The 14,591-nt window shown below is 34.3% G+C and overlaps 1 protein-coding gene across 9 annotated transcripts in view; it reads right to left on the reverse strand.

Moving 5' to 3' along the window:
• CEP128 (centrosomal protein 128) overlaps positions 1–14,591 on the reverse strand; it is a 144,176-nt gene that overhangs the window by 104,577 nt on the left and 25,008 nt on the right. For 7 of the 9 annotated variants that reach the window (XM_075103641.1, XM_075103640.1, XM_075103638.1 and 4 more), the window contains 4 exons: positions 7,163–7,249; positions 5,561–5,635; positions 4,143–4,275; positions 2,243–2,403 (listed from right to left, as the gene is read on the reverse strand). In XM_075103641.1, the coding sequence (XP_074959742.1) occupies positions 2,243–2,403; positions 4,143–4,275; positions 5,561–5,635; positions 7,163–7,249 (456 nt within the window). The remainder of the gene's footprint in view (positions 1–2,242; positions 2,404–4,142; positions 4,276–5,560; positions 5,636–7,162; positions 7,250–14,591) is intronic. The other 2 variants (XM_075103642.1, XM_075103647.1) reach the window with 1 other exon arrangement.

A 14,591-nucleotide genomic window follows, 5' to 3' on the forward strand; every position in this document is an offset into this window, starting at 1 on the left:
AATTTGAAATATTTAAACAAGCTGTCTGCTGTTATGCTCTACTGGACAATACTGTAAGACTGCTTCGACCTAATTAGAATAAGTGGTACTTAGAAAACAATTTCACAGGCATAAAAGAGTCTGAAAACACTTATGGAGAAACTGAAGTATTGCATCTTTAAAGTTTTTGGACTTGGTTTAATTCCTTAGCAATAATAGTCAGCTACAACAGCCCCACATATATGTGGTTCCATGCAGAAAAATATACTTAAGGTAGTTGTATATATTTGCAAGATCTTACGTAAGCACCCTAAGGTAAAACTACAGCAACTGAAATAGAAGTTTCTACTAAATTTAAAAATTAATTTCAGATTGAACTCACTTCTAAACATGAGTTTAAGAATATGATTATAATCTTTTCATTCTCTCCATTTTACATCATATCGTGATTTTATGGCAACTGTCAGGGACTAAAAGTACAGCACAACTTAAATTGTTGAAAACAATGACATTTATTTAAATCAAAAGAAATTTCTAATATCGTATGTATACCAGAGGCAAGCGCAGTTACATCCTCCCCTCTAAAGATAAACTACACTCAAGTCAAACATGACTGGTCACTTCCAGCTGGGAATCGGACTATCTGATAGGAGCAGCTGTTAGAACAGGCTTGACAAAATGCTTTGTTAGTACATAAGTTTAGAAATTCACATCCTTGCATTCCTTGATGTCTCATTAAAAGAAAAACATACTAGCTATTTTCCTGTTACTGCCTGTGTAGGAGAATTGCAGTGGGAAGCAGATAAGAAGTACAAAGTGTTTTCTGTTGAGATAATCAGGGAAGTCAAAGATTTCTAACTCAGAGCAATGACAATGACGCCAGCTGAGCATTCTTCCATCAGTATTTTCACAGAGCAGGAAATTAGTATTAGAAAATCATTCTGATCCTCAAGAAAGCATGTTCTACAAGCAGAAGTTCAAAAAAATTAATTTTCTATGGGTTTTTATCCCATTAACTTCTGCCAAAGTAACTGGAATTTCTCAAGTGCCACAAAACGAAAAACCAGCATGTTTTGGGTTAGGCTGAGGTTGCATTGGCCAGATAGAACACAAATGCTGATGGGCATCAGCAAGTGAGTTCTGCTTGCCTTATCCTCTGTAGAAGCACTCTAGTGTTTTTTTTTAAAGCTGTTCAATATCCAATTTTCATAAAGCATGTACAAACTTATTGTGAGACTTCTTTTTCCAATTGTAATTTAATGTATTAGTTTGATTTAAATCAGCACCGAAGTCAACAAGGGAAAACAGCAGCAGATGTAAACTGAACAGTATAGTCCTGTATGTCTAAGACGACAAAAAAATTCCTACTTTTGCATTTCTGAAGTGATACAACACCATTTGAAAGAAGAGTACATTCATTAGAAAAAAAAACACAAAACAAAATGCCCCAATACAAGTACAACAAATATTATGCACTTGACTACTGAAATCCCACATAGGGTTTTGAAAATATCCTCATTTCTCTTGACAGCCATGAAAGGCAGTAGAAAACAGTTACTGTTCAAGGATATTACTACCAATGACAAATCTAAACAAGATCCAAAAATACAGAAATCTCCTGTCTTAAATAAAAGGTTATGTCTCCTTATATCTCATTTTGTGTTCAAGGTAAAAGTCTTCTAACCAAAATTCCAGTCTCAGAGACTGCTGTTACTATTTAAAGTGATTCTCTGTGAAAAGAGTATGTGGTTACCATAAACAAGAATGCTAATACTTATTAGTATAATAATTATATTATCTAATTGCTAAAAAAAGAGCAGTTATGATCTATTTTTATTACTCTACTGCACCCTGTCATAGAACAAGGTATTCCAGTTGGTTTAAACTTTAGTTCTGAAGTGTGATGGAATAGGGAATACGGAAGTAAATACTAACTTACAAAAGTAATTCCAGAAACCATTATTAATGGTAACTACTGATAAAATCAGATCACCTCTTCTTTGCACATGGGAAAGAGAAGTAATCCAAACCATGAATTCATGGGCAATAGCAAACACCTTTTTTGGTTTATTATCAAGATGGAAGAGACAAACCTCTGCAAACTCAGATCCCCTTTCAAAGTTATTTAAAGAATAAATCATGAAGAGCACAACAGTTACTCTTAGTTTTAAAGGTTATTCCCTAACCTGGTACAACACCTCCCTTAAACATATGGGAAATTTAAACCAACCAAACAGAAAACCCCCACAAACAAACAACTTACCTGTATGTGCATTAAAAGCTGTGCTTTCTCCTTGTCCTTACGCTCTATGCATCTCCTCAGTTCTTCTACCTCTGACATTACAGCATTATGACTGAGCTTTGCTTTAAGCTCTAAAATATGTTTCTCCAGTTCTTGCTTCTCTCTCTCATATCTTTCAGCTACTATAAAATAGTAAGAACAGAAAAACAGGCCCAGTAGAAACACCAACTTGTGGTACATTCTTTTTTCCTCATTTCTCTTTTGGCAATTTTCTCCTCTGCTTGAGACTATTCTACAACTATTTCTTTAGATCAAAGACTTGTGAAAAATAGCTGTACTACAACATAACTTTTATTAAATGAGACAGTATTTCTGTTTATCTAGTCATTTTATGGGGGTTTTCCCTTCTCCCCTCCTGCCAAGGAAGAAAAAAAAAAAAATCAAAGATAAACAACTCCAAAACTACAAAAAAAACACCAAAGAACAAAATAAAATAGAATGGAAGAAACAATGGGGAAAGCCTGGTGTAAGTGAAGCTTGGCCACAAACTTCAAGGCCAGGATTTTATTCCACCAGAGTAATACTTCCTGATTTGGAGGTCACACTATCTGTGAATTTTATGTCTGAATCCTACAACTACAATAGATTTCTTGATGAGAGTAAGCTGTAAATTTCCTCAACCAGAAATTCAAAGGTATTTAGTCATAAACAACTACTAGACACAAAGAAAATCTCCATTTGTATTCTTCCTATGCATCTTTGCAGAAACAGAAACAACACTAAGGAGAAACAACTTCATAAATTATATAAATAGATGTGTATATTTTAATAGCTCCAGTAAATTTTCAAAGTTTTCTTCATATTTTTACAACGGTTTTGATTTATACTTATAAAACAAACGGAAAAATTAAAATACACTTTCATTAACATGAAAGGCATATCGTTTCAAATAAATTCACATTTAGCAGATACATTAACATGACTGGAGAAAAACTATTAAAATTACTATTTTGTGTTACATTTCTGAAGCTAAGACATGTACAAAATCTAGCCATTTTCCAGTGCCCTGTATGAGATTAGTAAAACAGGGAGTCACAGTCTTATTAAAATAACCAAGATAACTTAGTAGCTGAAGTATGAAAATATAAAAAGAAGTCATTAACCAAACCAATTAAACATTCACAGAGACACTGGACTCGGAGTCACCATTCCTCTATTATCTTGAGTAATACATTTCTATGTTAATAAGGAGAAAGATAGACTTTCTCTAATGCCTTTCTGATTATGTTTGAAAAGTTTAATACAGATAGATAACTAACAATGTAGTGAAGACCTTGCTAAAGTGGTAATTTAATATGCAATTACATCTTGAAATTGTTTAAAATATTTTTCTTCTAAATATAATTGTTCCATCTCTAAAATTCTAACATACTGCAAACGGAAGCTCTGACTGCATCATACAGGAAAATTTCCTTAACCTCTCTGGAACATTTTGTTACCCCTTCAAAATTCTACCAGAAATTCATTAGTCTTATCAACTACCTACATAGATGACTTCACTATGATTTTCAAGATGGCAGAATTTAAACTGCAAATAGACTGAAATGTAAAGTTTCAGAAAAATTACTAAAAATACTTCAAAAGTTTTTCTTCTGTAAAAACACTATCCACTCTGCTAAAATTGTCTCTAATAAATTTCATTTAACCATGCAAATCATGGTATTTCTTCCTAAATTTTAACCCTCATTGCTATTTATTTGTTAATATTCAGGTGCCAGTACTTATTAACTTAAAGCTGAGGTGTTAAATGGATGTTTTTGTTGAAACACTAGAAGAATTAGACTGAAACTCAAAGACAGAACTAACGTCCAGGCTAACTAACTAATTTCCTGATGTCCAGTGCATAATTTGAGAGTTGTACCTGTTCTAATTCTCCTGTCATCATCTTGTACATCCTGGCAGCTCTGGCGGTGTGTAGCAACATGTGAAATTTGATGTTGCAACTCTACTCGGTCTTCTTCTGCTCTCAAAAGTTGGGAACGAAGATCCTCAATCTAAAATGCATGTACAAGTATCAGATGTTTTACGAAAAACAGAAGAGTAAATAGTGTACTTCTAATAAAAACTACAAAAAACCCAAAAGAGACTACACACAACTGAAATTTATAAATAAATAGAGTACTGTAGATGGTAAGCAAAAAGACAAATTACTTCCTAATTATAGGCCACAAAGTGGTTATTCAAAATTAAAGGAAACATTTTAATTTGTTCTGTTGACCACAGATGGGCATTAATTTCTCTAGACCAAAGAAAATGCCACCATTTTACATGCCGCAACAGCCTTTTTACATTGCTAATGAAAATATGTTTACAAATTTAATATGCAATATATTTTATTTAATTTCTACTCATTAAAAATACAATGTACTTATTCTTAAGAAACATAAGAGCTTTTTACATTTTCCTTTCTATGATATACAGTCTAGCACTTACAAAGATGATATTGTATACAGGAAAATTAAGAAAATATGACATGCTAAAATTGAATTGAAGGAAAATAGATCTACTTCATATTAATTTTATGTGATATAGCACTATATTCCATGCACAGCGAGTTAGATTCCAAACAGTAATACAGCCAGCTCAAACTTCTGCTAGATATACAAGTCAAACAACGAGTGCTAATAATGCTAACAGGTAAGTATGCCAGATGCCTCCTCCCTATTTACTTCTACCTTTTTCCCCAGCTCCTCTGAAAGAAGGAACAATTAGCAACGTTTAGAAGAAAGGACACTTTTCAGAAGTTATAATCCAGGTTCCTGCAACTTCTAGATTTATTCATATGTGCATCAATAGATATTGTTCAGAGCACACTTTAAATATGTTTTCAGGTGTTTGTTTTTTATATATTTTTGTTACATGTTAGCATACAACACAGCAAATGCTTCTAGGTCACGGGTTCATCTGAATTCACCAATTATAGCATGTGCTTTGCATAACAATAACAATATAGAAGTTATTCTAAAGCATACTATGAATGGCAGTGTTTATATACTTAAAAAGTACCATAACTACTACCACAACTATAATTATTCTGTATGAACATACATAATATATATGAACACACATATATATATATACATATGAACATAAAAGTTTGGAAATCAGAAAAAGTATAAGAACTCAGTCCACATGTTTTACTTTTAAACCTGTCATTCTGTATCTCCTTCTTCCCTTCCCAAAACAATGTTATCAGAGTGTGAGATAGGAAGATTAAGCAAAAAGACTGACACAGCCTAATATGAAAATTTTAGGTTTTTCACGACACCCAACAGTTACCTGACGCAAAAGTGCTTCTCTACTGCCTTCCGATTCGTTCAACTTTTTCCGGGACCGCTCCAATTCCTGCTCAAGCTTTTATTACAGAAGATTAAGAAGAAAGAAAAGCAATGTATGCATCATAGTACAAGAGTGTATTTTAACTATTTAATTTTGGCACAAATTAATCCATAGAAGTATCTATCTAAAACAAGGTATAATATACACAGTGTTCTTATTTGTCCAAAATCTTAAAGCTAACTTTCATTTGGACTAAATCCCTGCTATATTTGTTTAAATTACATAAAGAGAATTTAACTCACAGTTTATAATTTTTGTACAATATTCTATATCACATGAAGACACAGGGTGGTATATATAGTCAAAAACAAAAAAGCACGAAAGCAAATTTTTACTGGGTTAGAAGTAAAAGAAAGGAAAATAAACTTTTTTTAAAAGTTTCAAAAACATTGTCCCTGGATTTGAAACATACTTTCAAACTCAAATTAAAATTAACAATGACTTAACTTTTGAAGTCACCTTTTTTACATAGTTTATTCATTACAAAAGTGTTAAACATTGCATGCATTGGTAGAACTGGTAATTGGTGAATTCTGTGCTTTTTCTGTGTTGTGCAAGAAGATGTATTTGAATTATTCTGGAAACAAGATGACTGAAAAATTGAAGTGCCTAGAATTTCTTACAATTAGAATTTTTCCTAAAAGTGTAATATTAAGGGAATTAAAAAATGTTTAATCAGAAATAGTCAGCAAACTGATGACCATTTAGAAAACACCAGACAATAAAAGCTACAAAATATTTTGACTTCTACCATAATAGTTCAAAGATCACAAAGATCCACATAGAAACAAATATAGTTTTTGACAGCGGAAATTGTTATTGCAGAGATAACAATCTCAAAGAGGATGTTGAGAGGCTGGCAAACAGGCAAAGTAAACAGGACCAGCATTAATGGAATGGAGTAACGTAACATAAAACACTATGTAGATGGTTTAGCATGAAGGGGTATAACTTTGAAAGTATTGACAAAAAGGCTAAAACTTGATGTAAGAGGAAATAAAGCTAGAAAAAGTGTAATATGACCCTAGCATCCTGCCAGAACAGAAATAAGAAATCTTATCTCCTATGAACAGGAAGAGAGATATATGGCAACAGATAGTTCAGTGAGAGTAATTAATAGTAACCTCTGTGCAAAATAACTAGCATGCGTTAGTTCAAGGATGAAGAAAAGCTCCATCTTTGATCTGCTGCAAATAACCAACAGCAGACTATGTATCAATTCAGAGACAAATCAGAGAAAGAATCAAGGATAATCCCAAAGTTATGAACTAGTCTGCCTGGCAGGATGGAAGAGTTGTTAGAAGTAACACACTATAACTAAAAAGGACAGATAGCTATGTTCACAGTGCCTCTGATGCAAAAAAAAAAAACAAAAACAAAAACAACCACAAACAAAAAAGACAACCAAAACCACCCCCATTATCTTAAAGATTAAAGAAAGTTTTATCCAGCTGGTTTCTCTGAAAAAGGAAGTACATACTGTAACACATGACACTATACACTTTTTAAAGCCAAACAAGAAAGGAGAAAATTAAATCTTACTTGGTTCTTTTCACTTTCATATTTCACAAGTTTATTTTTCATTAGTTCTTCTGTTTCATCTGCTTTAGCATCTTGCTTCCTTAAAGCCTTTAGAGAGGAAAATATATTGTGAGCTTCATTATAAAAGTTATAGAAGTCTTCTTTAAGTCTGTTGAAAGAATCTGCTGATACATTTAAGAACAAAAGATCTAGACAAATGCTTTCTCTGTCTATGCCTAATATTTCCATGTGGAGCCAATGCATATTGTTATGAAAAAATAAATATAAGTCCATGCATATATAAACACACCCGTGCACAGAACAGGGTCAAATGCAAAGTCAAAACTAGCACTAACATCCTTCCGATGTATAGAGTTCCAGACACTCAAGGCTGACCCCAAACCCTTTGAGATGAAGGTTAAAGAGGCTCAAGAGCTCCCCTGCAGAAAAGCTGTGAACATATCAGATGAAAATAATATATTCTCTAATATAAAATATGCATGATATGAAATATAATGCATTGTAGTAAGAAAAACACTACTTCCAACACTAAGGTTGTGTTGGAAGCCAAAAAAAGGAAAAAGTTATTTTTATCTGAATCTGGACAGATGCTTTAGAACCACAGTATTAAGACAGAGTCAACTGAAACTTCCCTGATGAGAAGTTAGTGTCATTGATGCACCCTACTCTGGGGGTAGCGGTGGGTAGGTGTGGGTATGTAAGCCATGGGGACTCTTCCTGTCCCCCCCCTCAAACCAAAGTACCTAAAAACAAGTACATTTTATATAATATCTTCCAAAAGTAAAATTGCCTTGAATATCAATTTGAAAATCTTCTCTCTCTGCAGACAAACACTATTTGCAGCACACGGCCAATCACTGGCAAAGGAATGCATTATACAACACAGACATTAATGACACACAATTTGCATCATACACAAGCCAAGTTTGGATATCTCAAGCCATTACAATATCATTGGCTCATCTTAAACATCACTTAGAAACACCAGCTGAGAGAGATCGTAGTCACAGTGACAGAATTTGCTGTGAATTTGTGTAACTGTGTTAATAAATCTTGTTTCTTTGCTGCACAACATGACCAAGCGGTTTTCATGTGAGCCACAAATCAGAGATCTTAGCGTACACCTTTTACTTTCATCCAATATCATGAAGCATAAGGACATCTATTCCTTCCATCATTACTTGCTAAAACTACAACAGAACAAAAACACATAGCCTGTCCAGAAAGAAATGTCTTTTTCCCAATCTGTTCTTCCTGAGCAGCATTTATATTTTATGTTTTAAAGGAATATCTCCTTAAACAATTGTCCCCGAAATTTGTCCCTATAATTAGTGCAATTTCATTCAGTTTCTGAACATCTTCTCTTCACTGTATGCTGGGAATGATTTCACTGTATGAAAACAGAAGGCAAAATATTAATCAAGATCAGTGAAGTCAGGCATTCAGCTTTAGACGTTTTGCTTTTAAAAACAGCTTTGTGGAGAAAATAAGTGGATTTATATACTTATCTCAGTCTTATATCCTCACCTCAGGAAACGTAGGGTTTCAGTATAGTTTGGACTACTCTCCTGCTTGAATGGTTTACACTAAAAACTAAGATTGTGAAAGATACTTATCATAACTATGCCACCAAAAAGAATATGCTACATAAAGAATTATGCTTTTAATCTTACTGATTCATAGTCAGATACTGTAAGACTGTAACATATTTAAGATATTTCTCAAAGTATGCAGTAGAGACTCAAATCTATCATTCCAGTCAACTATAAAACTCAATACTGCACAGAGACCTGACACACTCCAGTTTTACCCAAAAAGACTCTGGGGAAAACTCCCAGAAAACATGAACAAAACAAAAGAAAACAAAAACAAAAAAATATCATTACTTCAGCTAATGTCATTCCTGCATGAGCTGTTTTTTTAATGACTATAAGTACCAGTTCAGAACAGCCTACTCCGGATATACGATGTGTACTAACTGCAACTGAGCTTCATTTTTACCGGCACAGTTAGAAGCTCTGTTATGTACAGTCAACCATATGCCAACCTTATTTTTGGTACTAATTTAATAATTAATGTAGGACCAAATATTAATGTTCTCACATGCAGATTTTGCTAGAGATGTCAGCATCGTATGGAAAATGTTAAAGCTGGGCTGGAATTAGAAACACTAGGATATTTTTCAAAGATTTCCTTACTGAAGGCGAAAAGTATATTTCTGCATCAGTAGTAATCCTAATTCCCAGAAGAAACCACAGAAATTAATATGCCATTTCAACATATCAGCATCACTGAATGATATTTAAGCTACTAAGTAGCAATAACTTCAAATAAAAAGGCAGATTTTCCTATCACTAGCAGTACAAATATGATGTTTTATTTACCATAGATTATAAAAATAGCCCATAATAATGTCATTTTTAAGAAAAAAAACAGTTCATACAAAGTTAAAATACTATGAAAAGACTGATGTTACAATAAATTGAACATACCACATGTGCACTGCTTCAACTGTGAAACATGATTTTTCCAGTAGGTGCTAGGTAGGCAATCAGTTAACAAATCAAAATGTCATTAAGAAGTTGAAACATCTGGTCATCCACAGCCAGATAAGCATCAGCTGTTACTGACAATTCAAGAACTACACAGGTAGGAGTTACTTCTATGTTTTCGCTCCTTCTTGTACTCCTTTTTAAATAATTCTCTCACTCATTTGTGCCACTCATTTTTTTTCTCCACTAAAGGTTTCTCTATGGGAGAGGATAAGCTAAAGAAAACACCAAGGAATGGGAACAGGCCTGCAGACATTAGGATTCCCCTAATTCAGGATCCTCCTATTGAAAGGATTAATGTCCAGGTTGGCCAGGAGGAGGCTAACAAGGAGACTGATGAGGCCTTGGAGGGGGACAGGTATGGAGAAGACCACAAGGAAACAGAACCTCCATGTGAAGAAGTCTTCACAGCATGGTTTTGGGATGGACCAGCTAGATGTTACACTGCCTGCCTAGGTGGTCAGAAAAAGGCTCTTGTCCCTGACAGGCTAGATGAACTTTTTATTTGACCCAGCAGAGCAATTCTTACAGGTCTTTTTAAAAAGTTCACTAGCATAAGACAATATTAGAATATTAACATACCTGATATACCTCAGCTCAACATAACTCATCCATATACAGTATATCAAACCCCAAAACTTCAGGCAGATAGAATAATTTTCTCCCTGCTATATGGGGAAAACTATATATGGGGGAAACTATGTGGAGGTCTCTACCAACATTTCAATCTTTCCAACTTATAAAAATCTTCCAATCATGAATCATAACTTTTACTGCAATTTAAGCTTACTAACTTTTCCTGGGGTTTGGGTTTTGTTTGGTTGTGTTTTTTTTGAAGTAAAACCAGATTATATGAAAGTAACACACAGACCACAAATTGAAATTTGCTCTTTCAAAGTGAGACTGATCAGTGAATTATAACCATGCTAGCAGAAATACACAAGTAGACCAACCTCATGCTACATTTTAAGATAAGGCAAAAATGTACCACATGCTAATCTACATGAAAATTCTTTCCCTAACTTGCTACATTAGCAGCTAGCATGGGTCAAAGTATGCCACTTAGACATACCAGCCAGACATTTAAAGACAGACTGCCTAGATATTTCAATGACAGATATGTATGAGACTTGCTCATGTTCCAAGACAGTCAGATTCAAACTACAATCAAAACAGAAACCATTAGCCACAGGTGGCATAGCACAGAGCCAAGGGGCAAGTATCAACGAAGCAGTAAAACATCCAGATGGCTCAGAGCACAGATCAAGTTTATGTTTGTCTAAAAAGATCAGAGATAAAGACATGCAAAAAGAGAATTTTCAATACTGCTTTTGACCGTCAGTCTACCCCACTCTCTGCTGAAAGTCCACCAGCCTCTTGCACTTCACGGTATGTGAAGTGCGAGGCAAACAGAATTTAAGTATCCAGCTGCATGAAGAAAAAGGGAAAAAATGCTTCCTAGCCTGTCCAAGTTATTAGCTTAAGGCCTAACTATAGTCATTGCCTTACCACAGTCAGTGGGTTCAGAATGTTCTATAAGGATGATTCTGTTCACCTAAAGCGTGCAAAGCATGAACACAGGGACTCATTTCCCCAAAATCCAGGAAGCCAAGCACAGGAATTAGTAAAGCCATCCAGGACATCCAGTGCATATAAAAGCTGTTTAAAGCCTATTTTTAAGAATGATACTTGATCTTGTTTTAGAAAAGGGATGCATAAATGCAAACAAACAGTACAAGTTGACAGTGTCTTCATGTTCAAAATAAAGCACCGGAGGACCTCAAAGTAGTTTTAATTTACACAACAAATGTATTTTGTTAAAGCAACCCATATATGTGTGTCAGTAGCACTGGCAAGATGAGCATATTTGTTCTCCTTCCTAATCAGAAACACATTTTTATCAGGAATATAGAAGAAAGGGAAGATGTAGGATTTTAATTAATTTGTTTGCTAATTACAATTTTTCTAATTTGTAGTAATCACTGTTTAAACAGATAGAGTTTAAACACACCAGTAAGTTAGAAAATACATACAAATTTAGAGGAAAATTTTTATCCATTGACACAGCACATACAGACTACACATTCAAAATAATAATGCAAATTTAGCTGTTAAAGATGCACAATTTTATATGTCAAACTTTATGGTCAGTATACAACTAGATATCATCTTGGTTAATAATCAATTATTATAATAATAGTGCAATATAACTAAAAAGTTTGCACATCATACAAGAGACAGACAGAAAGACAAAACAGACATGACCAAAACAAATGTGGCATCATGTTCAGTTAGACCCTGAAAATATATAATTTAGTAATTGAGATTTAGGAAGAGGATTCTCTTAAGATGGTAAAATACTGACAAGTAGTGGTCAGTTTCAGGCACTGCACTTTCATTAAAAATAATAACTTTTAAACCTCACAAGACCCCTTAACTAAAGCAACTACTGATCAAATCCAAAAGTCAAATTTGATTTTGTTTGGTTTGAAATGGATAACAGGCAAACTAAGGAAAATATCATCTCATTAAATAGCCACAAATGCTTTAAATAGCATTTCTGCATAAATCATTCAGGCTATATCAAATGACAGGATTTGAGAACTCAGTCCCAGCCCTACCCTCCATTCAGTAACGTTACTTGGGAAGCATCTTGGAGAAATAAGAGGACAGAAAAAGACTTTAATAGAACATTACATCCACACAATGATCACCACAAGACTGAGGCCGCTGACAGAGCTAAGAGACTAACTCACTTGTAATTCAAATTACAAAGGACAAGAAACAGAATAACAAAGTTAAAAGCTCTTATTAAAAATTATGTAGAACCATGCTTTATCCAAATAACAATTTCAGCAAAATATTTAGTTATTTACTTTATTGTCACTAGGGTACGCAAAAGTACAGAAAGCGATTCAAGTACATTCTTTCTAACATAGAGCAACTTATGCTACAGAGATACACACCACAGCCTGGGAACATTTATGTGTTTTAAAGACTAATTCTTGATATATTCCTCAATACATACTGTCCACGCACACTTCAAGCTCTTGGATGGAAAGCTTTCTCACCTAATCAGTATCTGCAGGAGGCATGTCTACCCTTCCCTCTCCTCCAACATATTGTATCTGTACAATGGAGGACCATGTCCTCACAGTCCTCAATCCCAGAGTTACCAAAAAAAAGGGGCAATAAAGGTGATGGGCAATGGAAGACAAGGTGCAACTGGGCAAATGGTTATCATTCCTCAAAGAAATTCAGGTTAGTGATAAGCAACATTCTATTTTTAGGGGAGTGCCCCTACACATATTTACATGGGTGAATCCAAGCACCCCATTCCAAATGGAGCAGGGACCAAAAAATTCCGAGACCATCACTACCAAGGTTAGTATTAGCATTGCAGACAAGTGTCATTAAAGAAAATTATAAAAATGAAACCTAAATTGCTACTGTCATCTCCAAGCCTTCTTGTAGCGAATTAGCACAGATATTTATTAGACTTTACTGGCTTGGGTTTACCCCTAAATGTGTTCATGCTTCACCAGTGGAGGACACCTCATTTACTGGAAAGCAGCTTGGCTACTGCTTCTGATAACCCTGATACTTCAGGCCAAATATAAGCTACCAGAAGAGGAACAGCAGATTAAAAAGCCAAGGTGCAGAAAAAGGCAATTAGCCTCTCCCTGTGTTGACTGTGCTCATTAGGATTATTTTCATCTACAATGTCCCCTAAGAACCTTTAAGTGAGTACACACTTGTATGGAGGTACTGAATGAAGAGATCCACCTTTTCAGGAGCCGGTCCTCAGCATCATTCTATATATTTCATGAGAGATCAAAGGAGTGCACTGATGAGACTCTTGCAGACTTGAGAATAGCATCTGCAATAGCTAAGTATCAAAGCAGCATGAAAGAACATATTTCACAATAAGGAAACAATGTCATATATTGTGTTAAGAAGCTACTCTTCTTAATGTACAATGTCGTCACACTTCAACTGTAAGGCAGTCAAGAGATAAGCAAGCTTCCACACTGGAGCCTCCGAGAGTCTCTGTTCTTGAAAATTCTCTTACCTATCAAGCAATCTTTGTGGCAAATGGTACCACAAAGAGAAGAGTGATCAGCAGGAAAAAAAATGTTAAGTGACATGAGAAATTTTACACAAAATCTAATGACTCTTTTCAGGAATTTTACTATTTATTTTTTTAATAATTACCTTGTAAGCTTTGCTGACATTGCCTACTTAAAATATAGGTTATTAAAGAAAATCAGAGAAAATGGTGTAAAAGTTTTTCTAACAACTTTGCTCAGAGATCTTTAAAGCCAAATTTTATTTTGCCTATAGTACAGAAAAATACAATACCAAATACAATTACATTGATGCAAGTAATTAACAAATCAACATGAAGCCAACTACTACTCAGCTTGAAAATATATTGTTGAGATAAGAACCTTTTTAATCTATTCATAAATTTTAAATACTTCATAGTCATACGTGACATTGTTCATTGTATTTGGTTTGCCATACTGAATCTATTCATCTGTACCACCACATACAAAGAAAAAAAATTTTAAAAAATCAAAAACTAGAAACTGAAAAACTCAAATCTGCTACAGACTGTTTTGGTGTTGGTGTTTTTTCCTGTTTGCTTTTAATTTGAGATTAGATCAGTTCTAAACTTTTTGCCTCCTTAGACATTCACATATTCCTATTTCTTCAATAATTTATATTCTGTAAAAAAGTAATTTTCTTCACAAAGCTTTCCTACACAGCAACCTCTCAGGACAACAGCACAGAGAGGCAGCGTCTACAGGATCCAGACTATTCTGCTCTCAAAACCAAGTGTTTTTTCAAAAGGTAGGGCACAAGACAGTCCA

The sequence above is a fragment of the Phalacrocorax aristotelis genome, chromosome 9, assembly GCF_949628215.1.
Source record: "Phalacrocorax aristotelis chromosome 9, bGulAri2.1, whole genome shotgun sequence".
In the NCBI taxonomy this organism is placed as follows: domain Eukaryota; kingdom Metazoa; phylum Chordata; class Aves; order Suliformes; family Phalacrocoracidae; genus Phalacrocorax; species Phalacrocorax aristotelis.